At 38.9% G+C, this 13,846-nt stretch overlaps 1 protein-coding gene across 12 annotated transcripts in view; it reads left to right on the plus strand.

Annotated features, from left to right (window-relative positions):
• Positions 1-13,846, plus strand: part of AFG2A (AFG2 AAA ATPase homolog A) — a 227,132-nt gene that overhangs the window by 115,783 nt on the left and 97,503 nt on the right. Inside the window, exon 13 of one of the 12 annotated variants that reach the window (XM_057405170.1) lies at positions 11,856-12,846. The exons of 9 other annotated variants lie outside the window; for them this stretch is intronic. In XM_057405170.1, the coding sequence (XP_057261153.1) occupies positions 11,856-12,055 (200 nt within the window). In that variant the 3' untranslated portion in view covers positions 12,056-12,846. Of the gene's footprint in view, positions 1-11,855; positions 12,847-13,846 lie in introns of those variants that run through there. 2 more of the 12 variants (XM_057405168.1, XM_057405175.1) reach the window with 2 other exon arrangements.

A 13,846-nucleotide genomic window follows, 5' to 3' on the forward strand; every position in this document is an offset into this window, starting at 1 on the left:
CATTTAGCTAGCTAAGGATATAAGTGATCTTAAGTGAGGAAGGTGATCACTATCTGTTGAGAGAGGAAAAGGCTTCCGTAATGTCCCACCGCATGCTGTCTGTGGTCCTAGGCATGCTAAAGCAGGGCATGTTGTACATGGTAGAAATGCTTTAGTGGGGACTGTGCTGCTGGCATCTAATGGACCATCGGAGACTTAGGCATGGAAAGACTTGAGACACCTTGTGGGAAGGGGTAGAAATTTTTATTTTTTACTATTACTCCAGTTACTTTTGATAGGAAGGTTTTGCTACAGAGTGACTCCAGGACTTGTGTCTGGGAGCAAAAGGATGGCAAGGAGAAATTTAAAGTGGATTTGAATCCGTTTAATCTGATTTTTATTTTAATTTCCTTTTTTTTTTTTTCTGTGTAAAACAAGTTAGCGTGCTCTGATGTTCTTATTTGCAGCGTTATACAAACAGTGATCTTTGCCAATACCTGTAATTATTATTTTGTGATCCATCGAGAGCCATTCTCTTCCCGTTGCTTCAGCACCTGGGAATTCAGGCTCCAATGATATTTTCCAGCAGATGTGACTACCAGGGCTTGTTTATTTTTAGCTGGGGATTACGCATCTTGATCTCAGTGGGAAGCTTCCTGTCCTCATTGTCTTTTACAGCAGGTTGTAAAGGCAAGTGGCTTATAATGACCTACCCTTACTTCCCCTCCCTGGTTCCAGAAGACACAGGAATGTCATCATCATGTTATAATTTACTCAGGGACTTTCTGATGAGGACCTCACAGGTTTAACCTTTCCAAAAGCTGTGTTTATTCAAGAGGGTAATAGTGTTGGTAGCTTGAGAGTTGAGGCTGGGAAGTTACTGGATTGTGTCAGTAAGTTCATTGATTTTTGTCCATGGAACGGTTTTTATTTTGGGGGAAGTGAATTTGTGTTTTTCATGGAGATGCATATTTTGATCACCTAACATATAAGAATTTCAGAGAAAACCGTTTTTTTGGTTGTTTTTTTTTTGTGTGTGTGTGTGTGTCACATATTAAAGTATTTGAAGTTCTAACTTAATTTTAAATCATGGAGAAGAGGGAAAACATTCCAAAATTGTTTATATTTTTCCATCATAAATGTCAGAAACTACTTATTCTAAAAAGGTCTTTTAAAACCTTCTAAGCCTTGTTTGTGTGTGTGTGCATGTGTTTGTGTGTGTGCCCCTTCATATAGATGCCTGTGTATATTATGTGTGTTTGTTTAGATTGGTGTGACATGACTGTGTAAAAGCCTTGTGTATCAGGTTGTAATGGAACATTTTACTCTTTTGATTATAAATACCTTAAAAATATATATAATGCATAATATAGATGCAAACTGAGATAGGTCTGCATTGTTGCTGAAAGTGATCCTGTTTTAATTTTTGTTAAAGAAAAAAGCATTTTGCAAGAAAGACGTCTAATTTCAAGATCAGTACTTTTGCCTCTGTGAATGTTACTGGTGTGGTGCTATTTTGTCTGTTTCCTGTTTTATGAAAAACAGTTTCAGAAGCAGATTTCCATCTATTATATTCTTTAGAAAAGAGATGTGATGATCCAGCTGATGGTTGGGTTTAATATATAGGGGGTTTGGAATAAAGCCCAAACTTGCAAATCATTTCATCTTGCTCACATAACTTGTTTTGCCGTTATAGGGAAAAGAATGTTTGTTTCCTAAATACTCCATGTGGTAGATTGTGGAAACTCTATGCATGTTACCTTTCCCCCAGGAATTTCTTTTCCACTAGGGATATACAGATTATATTTCTGGCAATTATTTGGATTTTTGGAATAGGGACATGATACAAGGATTCCCTTTTAGTATTCTCTTGTTAATATGAAAAAAAAAGAAAACAGATGGGTGCCTTTCTTTGCAAGGTAAGCAGTTAACATGAGAGTGATACTGCTGTTGTTGCTTGCCATGTGTATTATTGGGCAGCATTGTGGGAAGAAATTGGCCATCTAATTCTTCAGATTGTTGTGGAATGCTTAAAGCTTGTTTACTATTTGCTTTGAAGGCAACAGATACGATGATAAGAGCACTTTTTCTAATTGTTTTGGTACTTGTCTTGCCATTGCATTATGTTGTATGCTGAGGATCTTAGTTGCATTTTGGGGAAAAGGCTCAGAAACCTTCAATTCTCTTGGATATTCTGAAAAGAAAACAAAATGTATTGTTTAAAAAAAACTGTCCCAGGGCTCCCTTCAGTGAGTTGTTATGATTCCCTGTGTACATTTGATCCCTCAAAATAGCCTGCAAAGCTTTGACACTTTCCTAATTGCTATTTCACAAACATTGCCATATCAGGGCTCCCCAAACATCACATATCAGAGCTCCCCAAAACCCCTGCAATGTTTTTTGTTAGAGCAGAATATTATACAGAAACTTCTCTTGTCTCAGAATAATTCTTAATTAGGCCATCCTAATTAAGAGATGTCGTACCTAATTAAGAGACTAAGACGTCATACCTAAACTGCATTCTGTTGTCAATGTGGATGTTGCAGAAATTTTGGGTATGTAAAAAAGTCAATATTTTTATACCATTGCATCCTAAGTGTATAGCAATACTGCCATATTTATCCTTTCTCACTGGATTCTGAACGTGCTTGCCTCTTTAGCTGTAGAAAGGAAGCCAGGTTATCATGCAGGGTAAGTGCTTATTTTATTCCCTTTTAGACGCAGGGAAGCTGATGGGAGACTTGCCCAAAGCCTCATTTCTGTACTCACTCTTGTCAATACAGGGACTGGTGGAAGGGGCCTATTAGTTGCCACTGTGTATTTTTCACACCTAGTGGTGTTAAAGTTGGTTGACTGAAAAGTCAACTAACTTATATAAGAAAGATTCATCTGAGAGTGTTGTTCTTTTGTTTTAAATAGCATTGCTGGTGAATGATTATATGGAACTTTCTCCCCTCGGGGATCTGTTGTAGTTAATGTGTCAAAAAAAAATGATAAAAAGTGAGCATAAGAGAAAAATATTGGTGTAAAAGTGATCAAATGGTCTCTGGGGGCCTGGTAGGCTGGTGAAGAGACCTCCCTGTTTTGTTCTTAAATCACTTCTGTGCACTCTTGGTACTGATGCTGAAAAAACCCTCCCAACATGTACCTGCAAAGTTTTGCTGAATATGAAAGGAGAAGTGGTAAGGCTGAGCTACCTGAAAGAATGTCTTGACATACCTGTGGCTGAGAGGAACTGCTTTTGAGGAAAGAAGGAAGGTGGGGAGGAGCCTGGGCAGTGATGAGTGTGTGTAGGGTGGTCCGGGAGGTTGGCCCAAGCTAAAAGGACCACATCCGTGTTTTTCCAGGTGTCCCTTTTTCCCTTTTTTTTTTTTTTTTTTTAGAAGAACCAGAAAATCAGGTTATTCAGAAAAATAAGTGACAACAAGAGAGGGAAACCAGACTTGTACTGGGCTTTCATGAACTGTTTTACTGCAGTTCTTGCAAGTGGTACCTCACTTCAGAATGCTTTCTCAATTACAATGTCTCCCACGTGCTCATTGCCTCTCGTTTTATTCCCCATTACCTTATTGATTTCTTTAATCCTTTCTAATGTGCCTAACCCACTGCTGCTGTTGAGATATTTCTGCTTGAAATAAATCAAATGGTTCCAAAGTGTCTGTGGTTAGCATGACAAGAGGAAAAAAAACCTGAATCCTCAGATTGTGCCAGAAGTGAGTGACTTCTTCATTGATCAAACAGGACATCCAGAATTGATGCTTGCCTTCTACCTAAATGATTCAGGAGGCCCCCTCCATGCTTGAAACATATATAAATGATGAAAACAATTAAATGTGTACATATTTTACAAGATTTAACTTGACAAGCCTGAATAAACTAGCTTCTGCTGTGCACCTTTGTTCTTGCCCTAGGTCTTTCTGTGTACTTGTGATAGACTTTCAACTCAGAAAAAAATCTTTATAACCAAAAGACTTGGCATCAGAATTAAAACACAACTGTTTAAAGAACTGCTCGTACGTTTCCCATTACTTTGGCAATATGACAACTACAGGTAGAAAAGTTAACAAAATTCTTCAGAGCCCCTTTTGTTGCAGTTCTTTGGTGTATGTATTTTCACAAAAGGATGCAAGCAACTTGCTGAAGAGGAGAAAGTTGAGTGTATGCTTCACTAAAGGACTGTGTGTTTTTCAGGTGAAGTTTGCATCTTTACCTTGCATTGTTTCAAGGTGAGTTTCAGTTATAAATAGCAAACCTGTCTGGAAATCTGCACTGGTGTATCTTGCGGGCTAGGTGTAGTTGTTGGCGAGAACTTCCATTTTGTTACCTCACCCAAATTTATTTTTATTTTGAATTTATATGATTCCTGATTAACCAGAATATATTGGTATATGGATGTTTACATTCAAAATATTGCAGCCAGTGATTTCAGAAAGGCAAATACTGTGCTGAGAATGTTTATTCAAACTTTCTCAACAAAAGCGAATGAAATTATTTCTATGGTGCCTAGCCTTGCACAAGTGTGTGTGGGGGTGTTTCTGTCTCTTCATAGGTGAAGTTTAGTTCCATGTTGCTGGCCTTTTGACTTTGGCGTTTTCAGCAATGTCCTCGGTTCAGCAAGTAGTTCCAATAGCTGAATTCATTGTATTGCTCATGAAGCTGTTCCAGGTGCTCTGATAATCAATCTAAATTAATACATCAATGCATTAATTGACCTGGTGCAAAGGAAAAGCCACTGGTGACTCTCAGTGATATAGAAGCTGTTTACATTTGACTTTACAAGTGCTTCAGGTTTCTGATAACAGGTTATTGGTAGACAGTCCAGATGACAATTACCTCCAAAATCTCTCACATTGAATTTATTACTAAGTTTAGCTCCCAGCAGTAGTAATGATGAAAAATCCTTTCTGAGTCAAGGTAATGGCTAGATTACAGTGCCATAAATGAAAGAATTTGTAGCATCGTGTTTCTATCCTAATTTGCATCTTTCCTGTTTATGTTAAATAGAATAAAAGAAATTTTGAATGGCACTTTTACCTCCTAACCTTTCTTTTGCAACTGAAGAAAGATCCTTTATTAGGTTAGTGTGGTGGGTTAACGATACCCTCATTCACTATGTAAAAATCAGTGTGTGCTTGGTGTGAAGCTCCTGCAGCTGAACTAATTCATTTTGTTGAATGGGCATGGAATGTTATCAGTCATTATCAGTCGAGCAAAGCAACAGGTTCATACCAACTTTTCTTTATTTCTTTCCCTGCCACCATTTCCTGTTAAGTAGAGTGATCTTAGTGGCCATGAAGCATAATTTCCATGTATATACAACTTTGTAAGTATCAGAACTATTTATCTTTGTGTATGTATATATATATACACACAAAAAGAATCCAGTAATATAAAGGTATAAGGAAGATGCCTGGGGGTGTTTCTTTTTATTTGTAAGTGATGCTGTAAACTTCCCTGACAGCTGAGGTTGCTTATCTGTTTGTAATGGTTTCATAGCTTGTGGAAAAATAAAGGGGCTCTATTGCCAGAGTAAAGGTTCATCTGGTATGAAGGACGTTACTGTTTAGTAGAAAATGATGAATAGCATGGAACACCGAATGCTGTGGGAATTAGTGTGTTTGGGGATACATTAAGGAAAAACCTTCACTGGAATTGCTTATAGGGCAAGAATTGTTCCCTATCCCCCAGCTGCCCTCTATGTTCTTTTCTTTTAACTTGGTATTTTTGTAGCATGAAGGTTTTTAAAAAAAATATTTTTTAAAAAGTCATAGCTCAAAAATTGTCATGTGCCCCTGTCTTATTAACCTGTAGTCCATGACCTGGGCTGGAAAACTGGCAGAACCATCTTGGTAGCAGTGCATTAAAGGATTCCTTTCTCAATTATTATATGTGTATTGTGTTCTTTATCACTTGATGACAGACTAGGAGATACCCAATGATGTAAAGGACATAATAATTTGGAGGAGAACTTGTCTTTAAAATAAAAAGTTGTTGTTATGATTGTAAAGAAACCTGAGACATGAAGTTGCAAATAGCATTGATCTGGGTTTATAGCTTATCTGTGTGTGATGCTTCTGCCTCTCATATTACTGTAAATTAGGATTACCTGTCAACAAGTAGTTATTCTGTCTGTTTGGCCTATAACTATTATGGAGGAATCAGGGGGGAAGCCAACTTTGGTCATGACCCAAATTCTGATGGAGATAGTGGAAAGATTTTCACTGATTTTACTGTGGTTGAGGTCAGATTCCTGGATTTTGAAAATATCCAGGAAAGGAAAACAAAACCAGAGGTTTGGAAAAGAATTATTTTCAGTTACTTATTTGATTACTGTGTGAAATTGTAGCTTAATAGAGAGCATGTCTTTTAACCCTGAGTAAAGAGAAATAATTTTGACATTTTTCATAAGGGAAAGCTTTACTGAATAATCATAATATTAAAATTGTTGTATTTTGAAGACAACATGCAGCCTTATGCTGAAGGCAATGCTGTGTCTTACAACAGGTATTCATTTAAAAGAAACTGAGCATGCATTAATACATGAGGTTACAATTACATACTTGCTAGTGTTTTGTTGCTGCCCCCTGCACTGCATTTGTGTGTCTACATGGTAATACCTAGGGAGGAATTCAGTGAAAAAGAGTCTAGTGAAAATAAACGTAATGACCATTTCCCTGTATGTGGTGTGCACCAGAGCTTATGACAGCAGAGGGCTGGGAGGATGTGGTGGTGATGGTTGGGATGTCTGGCCAGGAGAGGAGCAGCAGCAGCAGCAGCAGTTCCCTGCACTGGCACTGCAGCTTGTACAGTATTCACTGTGCTGCGTGCAGTGCATGACTGCTTCACCAATTTATCAGGTTATTTTAAAGTCTTGGGAGCATTTGAGTAGCCAGACTAGGGATTCATATAGTCTAATTTCCAATTTCCAGCAGTTGTCAAAAAGTAGATGCCTAAGAAAGAATACAAGAATTACTTAAATTCCCAATTTGCTCCCCCTTATAGGTACGGAACACCAGCATGTTTATTAGGAATATCATCTACTCTGGTTTTAATCTTCTGTTTATCAGAGCATTTGCCACAGTGTACACAACCAAATGGTGTATTTACCAAAGGAACAAACAAACAAACGGTAGTGGAGCTTTTTGGTAAGACTCTTAAAAATGGCATAGGACTCCACTAGTACGGTTTTAGCATTTTCCCATAAAAATGCAAAGTCGCAACTGCTGGTTATTGTTTTGCAACTGTGCCTACTTTTTCATTATAACCATTGTCTTTTGCAGTTTTGTTTTCAAATATTGTTGGTTCAGCTCTGTTAATAAAGGTGACTTCAGGATATTTGCAGCTAGTTAGGTGGTGTTCTGGGTACTGATCTAGCACTAAGTAAGAAACTGTTACTTTTTTTGTATGCAGCAGTAACAAGTTTTAACATTAAAGCATTACAGTATCTGATTGCCTACAGGAAAGGGGTATAATATTCACTTGCAGCCAATGAATGAATGATTAAAATCTTAAAAGCATTTAATAAGATTGAAACACAGAGCAGGGCTGTTCTCTGGTGTGAAGTTACACAGGAGATTCACTGGGTCAGAGAAAGAGTATGGGAGATTGAGGGGTTTTTGTTGTTGAAAAAATAGTGCTGCTGTCAAGTCAAGACAGCTCCGAGGGGAAAACCTATGGTGGTATGTTAAAACCAGCACAAAACAAAACAAAAGGATTGGTTACACACCTGTACTATGTTAAAGAAAAAAAAAAAGTCATTATTACACAAAGATAATTCTATCCTGCTCATTAGTTAAAAATTCTCATACCAGCCTCATGCACACACTCATACCCTTGTTACCCACACACTCAGATGACTTTGGAATCAAATAGAAAGCTGAGTAGCCTGGAAGCTGATATCTCAAGTGCTTTGACAGGAAGGATGTGTGGCAGCAGGGCAGGACCATTCCCATCCATCCCTTACTCCTCGTGTTCTGGCTGTGAGATTCTAAATATTTCTCTTGCTTAACGAAACTGTACCTGTATAGCCCTAGGAAGATCGTATTCTGGCTGCAACCATTAGGGAAATGTAGCAGAATCTGAATTTAATGTATGAACTCAGTTGAAACAGCAATTCCAGGACTTGGTTAAGCACATGGACAGACTTGTTGCCTGTGACAAGCCCTGCAGAGTGTGACAGCTGTGTTGTTCTTGTTCCCTGTTCAATACAATGAATTTCCTCAGCATTGCTGCCCATACTGTGGAAGACTCTTGAAAGGATGAAGTAGTCTGCATTTTCACACTTCTTTCTTCTAGACTTAAAAACAGACTTTAGAAGGTGCTGCCTATTCAAATGAGCAGAGAGATTTACGTTTAATAGTTGCATTTTGTAAATAACTGTTGAAGCATAGATGCTCCCAAATAGCTGATGAGAGAACATAGGCTTTGTGGCAGCAATAGTAAAGGATACAGGTAAGGAAAAGTGTTCTACATTACATGGAAAAAATATAAACTAGCATATGTTCAGCATTTTTACAGGGCTCTTCCTCCTTCCCCTTAAAATGAATTTGAAAATGACAACCTGTTTATTAATGACATCTGAACACTTCAGTAGATGAATATATATTGAAAGTGTTTTGTGATATTTTGTGTATTTGGGTTTGGCCAAAGAATTGCACCTCTTCTGAAGATTAGAGGTTCTGTAAGGCCCTTAAGCTTGCCAGAGTTTCCTGCTAAGCAATTTCTTGTGATTAAGGAGAGCGCTGCAGTGGGCAAATGTGCCAGGCCTCCCTAGCTGTCATCTGAGCCCCCTGCTTTCTCAAGCCCCCTGGGTAAGGTGCAGACTGAGACAACACTGCATGTTAAATAGGGACTTTGAGGGGACTTTGGAAAAATGAAATTACCTCCATTTAGTCCTTTAGCTTGAAGAAACTTAGTGTTTGCAGAGTAAGTTATATTGGAAGTCCAGCCTCAGGACTAGGGAAACGTTTCTCTGCATTTGAGAACTGCAGTTACTTTCCTGGGATTATTGCTCTCCACCTTCATGCTAATGCTCAATGGTGGAGAAATCAGGGCTGTGCAGTTTGAAGTAGGAAGGTTCCCAGGAGCACTGAAAAGCCTTTGAATACCATGGTCTTCATCTGAAAGTGCTATTAAAATAAATTACATGGCAGTTGTTTGGTTTGGTTTAGTGTTTTGTTTTTTTTTCCTGAGGACTCTAATCTGTAACATTTTTGCTCCATTTCAGTCTTTCTGCCCTCTGGAACCTGCATCTTGAGTAGAGAGATTGGATTTGGGTGGATTAGGATCTTCATTCATTAGTTTTTGTAAATGACTTGATCAAACCTGCTAATTGCCCATATAGGAGCTTGGCAGTCTCACCAGTGGAGGAGAGCACGTGTGCGCTGTGGCCCTGGTAGATCCATCAACCAGGGCATGTGAGCAACCACAAGCTTTTCAGTCCATTTCTTCCCCCCAGGTAACTAACATCAGTCTCCAACTTTAAGAAAAAAGCTTACCCAGATAAGAATCTTAGTCCTGTTGATTAAAATAAAAATAAAAAAAACCCAAACAAAACAAAAAAAAAAAAAAAAGGAAAAGAAAAGGCTGAGCTAACAGGTTTTTCTAACCCAGGAGTCTGTGAGGTATTAGAACTATGTTTTTCTTCACTTTGTCTGCCTCCCTGGCCCTCACTCATCATGAGGAGAGCATCATTGCTCTCCCTTTTCCCATCAGTGTTCATGGTGGCAGCCAGTCTGACCTGAAAAGGAGCTGAGACTCCAGAGGTCTCTTTTCAGACCCAGAAATGTCAGTAATTCACTCCCCCAGCTCGCTCTGTTTATTCAGGGCACCGAGTGCCTGCTTCACCAGATGACACTGTCAGGAGGTAGCCGGAGGCTTAGTGCCTGTGGCTGGGTGCGGTGTTTTGGTACACGCTCAGTGCTATGTGTGCATCTGTCAGGAAGAGGAAAACGTGAAGGCTTTTCTTCAAAGCACAGCACAAATCAGAGGGAGAGCAGTGTTCCCAGCAGAGGCTGAGGTCCTCTCCTGGGCTGCTGCCACAGCCTGGAGCTGGAGGACAGTGGCTGGGACGCATCTCTCAGGCTCCCCTTGGGAGATGCACTGCCAAATGTTAGCACTGCATGAGCCATGTTGAGAGAGGGCTGTGCATATGCAGTGGGTTGAACTGGCTAGTGGTCCCAGCTTGTAGGAAGGCCTGAGCTCTCCTTGTACCTCCATCCTTTCTTTCCTGAGTTTGGGCTGATTTTTTGGCAGCTCTGTAATGAAAGTTCAGTGATAGGAGCTCTGGACAGGCTCACTGGGAGCAATCTTGCAAGGTGACTTGTTTCACTGGAAAGTATTAATTTATATTACCTGTGCAAAATAATTGTATCAGCTTAGTTTCCACTCTAGAGATGACTGTGATTTGTTGCTGGATGTTGTGCTTAATGAGTCCTTGGGATGAAATGAGACCTTGTAATATTTTGTTAGGTCCTACTGCAAGTATACCAGACTGTACAGTTACTAGAAGTAACATGGTCCTATTGCTTCTTGGTAGATAGAAAAGCACAAGCACAGCTTGTAATGTTATACTCAATTATAAGCTGGCACTTGCAAACAAGAAGTTTCACGTCTTACTTTCACTAACTTGAGAATATTCTTAGTAATCTGGAATTCATTCTCAGTAACTGATTTGGGATAAAGTTAATTAGTTTGATTTACCAATATGAATTGGCAAAGAATCTGATCACAACCAGGAGATCACGAAGGTATTTCTTCATCTGGTTGCTCAGTTTCGGGGAAGAGAAGAGATTTTGTTGCTTTTCATATGCCTTGCTCACAAAATATTCTGCATTTTTGTTCATTATGAAAGCGGTTATTTTTCTACTGCTTGTTTAGTATTTTTTGCTTAAGTTGTTGGGTAATGCCTGTGTGCAGAGATTATAATAAAAGAACATCAGGTGGGGTTCAATTTTAAGATCTGTTTTTCAACTTGCATGATTTTGCTAGTAGAAACTAATTGATTTTTCTACCTTCCATTATTCCGTCTTTAAAATGGATGTTCGAATGGTTTTAGAAATACTTTTGCTTCTTGAAAATGTTGGTACTTACACTTAGAGAACTGAAGTTGCTTGTTTTCAATTAGTGTGAAACACTATGTGGCATATTTGCTTTGTTTTTATATTTTTGCTGTAGGAGAAAGAGGCCTAACACAGGTATTAAAGGGCTGCAAAAAATCTCAGAAATGCAGATTCTGGTTAGCTTTTGATAGCTACCATACAGGAGAGAACTATACATTAATTACTTGTGAAATACTATAATTAGGCAGAAAGTTTAATTTTTCATTATTTACCAAGTGTTAATACCTTTGGACTTTATTTGGATACTTGGGCCCATTTCTCAGAGGCAGAGCTCGGTAAGGTTCCTGACCAAAAGAACTGATGATCTTGAGGCAACAAATGACTACAGACAAAAGGGTGAAAACAGCAAAGCAACAAAGACCCCGTGCCCTGGGCTCAGCACGCTAATGGACCAAATTTTGTAAGGACTCCAGAGTTTAATGGGGGAGTGTGCATTTCATAGCTATGAAGAGTCTGAAGAACTGCAGATAAGACATTCAAAATGGCAAAAACCACTCCAGAGTCCCAGTGTTGGAGGCACTGTAACATGATTTAGATTTTACTCTGGTTTTAAGTACATGAAGCATCTAATGGGTCAGTGGTAGAGAATGTCAGTATGGGCTGAGGTGAGGCAGGAGCTGGTATTTTGATAGTCAGTGAGTCTATTTTAGAAATGTTTTGCAGAAAGAACCTGTGAAGGTTAGGTTTCATGTAACTGCGAAGAACTCAGGAAATGGTCCAAATAAGAGGTGATTTGGTTATAATTTTTATTGACAGGGCAATTTTCTGATTCACAATGGGTGGGAAGAGTGATGGACAGAAATCAACTGCTGCATCATGCCATTCCTGAGCTGACAGGCGCTCTCTGCAAGGATTTTTTGAGATATTGCTCAAAAAATTTGAAGAAGAGAGTGAAAAAAACAGAAGATTTGAGTATTCAGTATGAAGGTGCTACCTGTATGTATGTTTGTGGCTAAGCATGCTGAAAGACAGCTTGTGAGGGGACAAGAGAAGCAAAAGCAGTGAATTGCAAGACCCCTACAGGAGATCAAGATAGAGGAAAGTGGTGGAAGGGATGCCTGCAGCCAAGTTTCAGGAAGGCAAACATGCATAACTATATTGATATCAGCCGACATCATTGGAAGATGGGGGAGAATAGTTTGAATATTGGTGAGGAGCATGATATCAGACAATGTGTGGGAAAGAAAATTTAGTGGAAAAATACCAATTAGAGACTGTCTGGAATGAGGACTGGAAGAATGGGATGCTGCACAGAGATGGGAAGAGGCTTGGGACTGGGGCAGAGGGCATGCCGATTGGGACTTTTAGGGTGGTAAAAACTAGGTGTTTGTTTTGTGGAGTGAGAGAGTCACAGAACTGAAAAGGCTGTGGACAGGACAGATGTGGATTTAAAGGACCCAGGGAGATGATTTGGGAGAGTCCAGAGGTACAAGTAGAGGAATGAAAGGAGAAGGAAGAGCCTGGATGAGAAAAGGGAAACTGCAGCTGGGACCAAAATGCAAGAGGAAAGACTTGTAGATATAAATGACGGTGAAAAATGGAAAGATGGAGGTGTTATGTTTTGATATTTTCTGTGGGTAAAAATTTTCTACATTACATGTGGGAAAGAAGTAGAGGCAAGGAGGAACATTGAATGAAAAGTTGGTAAAAGGGACATAGGATTTTGGAAATTGTTTTCACAGAAGTTGGAGAAACAGAGCTGACTTATCTAGGCATGTGGAAAAACTAAAAGGGAAAATGAACTTGTAGAGGAGGACATTGGCCAGGTCTCAAGATTTGCAGCAAAGACAATCCATAGCACAAGAACAAGAGCAGAGGAAATGGGTGTTGGTCAGGTTGCATGCCAGATGTTTGGCTATCAGTTTGTCAGTGAATATACAGAGAGTTTCTTAATTCACTGTTCAACAAACCTGTTGCTCTGAAAAAGCCTTAGCCATGTTGTCCTTTTACAAAAAGTTATTCCTGTCCTAACATGCTGTAAGTTGGCAGGAGAAAGTGTGACTGTTCCTGCACTGTCTGGAATTTGGACAGTTTTTGGCTGTAGCCTTTCAAATAAAGGTAACAATAACAAAAAGCAATTGCTTTATTATTTTTTTCTAACTATAAATTACAGGATTTGGTTTGTACTGTCAGGAATTTAGAGCTGGAAGCTAGTTTCTGCCACTTTGTTCCATTTATGCTTTGCATCTTATTTTATGAGTAATAGAACAGACACTTGAAGCAAAGCAGAACTGAGTATCAGGAGGGAGATTTTTAAGATTCACAGCAAGACTGTACTGATGCAAAAAGAAACACAGGTGAATGTCCTTCAAGTAGTTGTGCTCAGAAACTTGCCATTAAATAAATCAAGAAATTTATCTCTGGGGATGATATACTGTCTTAGTTTGCTGAGTTCTGGTTGGTGGGAACAATAATAGTTTTTGCTCCCTCTCACACTTAGATTTTACTAGAATTCTGGAAGTCCATCTACTCGTAGGCAGTGAAAGAAATAAAATGGTACTAGATAGTATATATATATCCATGAAAAATATTTGTGTGAGTTTGCAGATATAATATTTATTGACTCTCAGTAACTATTTTAGATTTACTGAGACCATCAAATACTTGGATATTGGTTTAAGTGTGAGAAAAATGAGGCTTACCAGGGGATAATGTGAAAATCTCTTAAATTTATTAAAATCTTTTGGACCATAATCAAACCTAGACTTCCCACACAAATTGCTTCTGTCTTGTTGGAGAGCTTCCTT

Source organism: Pezoporus wallicus, unplaced genomic scaffold (genome assembly GCF_028554395.1).
Source record: "Pezoporus wallicus isolate ANWC-B61680 ecotype Strahan unplaced genomic scaffold, APGP_CSIRO_Pwel_v1 contig_6789, whole genome shotgun sequence".
Classification (NCBI taxonomy): domain Eukaryota; kingdom Metazoa; phylum Chordata; class Aves; order Psittaciformes; family Psittacidae; genus Pezoporus; species Pezoporus wallicus.